Source organism: Cebus imitator, unplaced genomic scaffold, assembly GCF_001604975.1.
Source record: "Cebus imitator isolate Cc_AM_T3 unplaced genomic scaffold, Cebus_imitator-1.0 Scaffold0, whole genome shotgun sequence".
Classification (NCBI taxonomy): Eukaryota; Metazoa; Chordata; class Mammalia; order Primates; family Cebidae; genus Cebus; species Cebus imitator.
In genome coordinates, this window is record NW_016107315.1 from 4756795 (window position 1) to 4758103 (window position 1309).

At 44.8% G+C, this 1309-nt stretch overlaps 1 protein-coding gene across 1 annotated transcript in view; it reads left to right on the top strand.

Moving 5' to 3' along the window:
* The window catches only part of RHOA (ras homolog family member A), a 59954-nt gene that overhangs the window by 35443 nt on the left and 23202 nt on the right, over positions 1-1309 (top strand). The window contains exon 2 of the mRNA XM_017505488.2: positions 1022-1179. Coding sequence (XP_017360977.1) covers positions 1024-1179 — 156 coding nt within the window. The 5' untranslated portion in view covers positions 1022-1023. The remainder of the gene's footprint in view (positions 1-1021; positions 1180-1309) is intronic.

The window sequence follows — 1309 nt, forward strand, 5'->3', positions numbered from 1 at the left end:
TATCTTCATATTTCTCTCTTTTTTTTTTTTTTTTTTTTTTCCGAGATGAAATTTTGCTCCTGTTGTTCAGGCTGCGGTGAAATGGTGTGGTCTCAGCTCAGCGTAACCGCTGCCTCCCGGGATGAAGCAATTCTCCTGCCTCAGCCTCCCGAGTAGATGGGATTACAGGCATTTGCCAACACCCTTGGCTAATTTTGTATTTTTGGTAGAGACTGGGTTTCTCCATGTTGGTCAGGGTGGTCTCAAACTCCCGCGTCAGTCTGCCAAAGTGCTGGAATTGCACGCGTGAACCACTGTACCCAGCCTATTCTAAAAGTATTTTAATGATTCTTTAGGATTTCCCACATTGTAAGATCATCTCATATATGAATTGAGATAGTTTTACTTCTTCCTTTCCAATTTGGGTGTCTTTTATTACATTTACTTATTGCCCTGACTAGGACTTTCAGTGTCTTGATGGGTAGAAGTGACAAGAACAGGCCAGGCGCGGTGGCTCACGCCTATAGTCCCAGCAGTTTGGGAGGCCTAGGTGGGCAGATCACGCCGTCAGGAGTTTGAGACCAGCCTGGGCAATATGGTGAAACTCTGTCTCTACTAAAAATAAAAAAATTAGCCGGGTGTGGTGGCGTGTACCTGTAGTCCCAGCTACTTGAGAGGCTGAGGCACAACCTAGGACACCAAGGTTGCAGTGAGCCAAGATCGCACCAGTGCATTCCAGCCTGGGCGACAAAGTGAGACTCGATTTTAAAAAAAAAGGAGTGGCAAGAACAGACATCCTTGTTGTCTTGTTCCTGATCTTAGGGAGCAGACCTTGTTTTCAGTCTTTTACCATTAAGTATAGAATGTTATGAGGTTTAGTTGTATAACGTTTTGGTGTCAGGTGGATCAGTGTACTAGAATTTTGAATTTGAGTATGCTATTAGAGGCTTATCCCCCATGGTTAAAAAAAATCATGTGTCATAGCCTGAGGCTACCTATGGCTTCTTGTGTATTACAGATAATCCTGTGGTTTGTGTTTCAGCCATGGCTGCCATTCGGAAGAAACTGGTGATTGTTGGTGATGGAGCCTGTGGAAAAACATGCTTGCTCATAGTCTTCAGCAAGGACCAGTTCCCGGAGGTGTATGTTCCCACAGTGTTTGAGAACTATGTGGCAGATATCGAGGTGGATGGAAAACAGGTGAGTATACTTTTCATAACAACTGGTGCCATTTTCTGTGTTAGATTATTTGTGGAGCATGTATAGAACTAAGAGATTTTAAGGCCGGGCGCGGTGGCTCACGCCTGTAATCCCAGCACTTTGGGAGGCC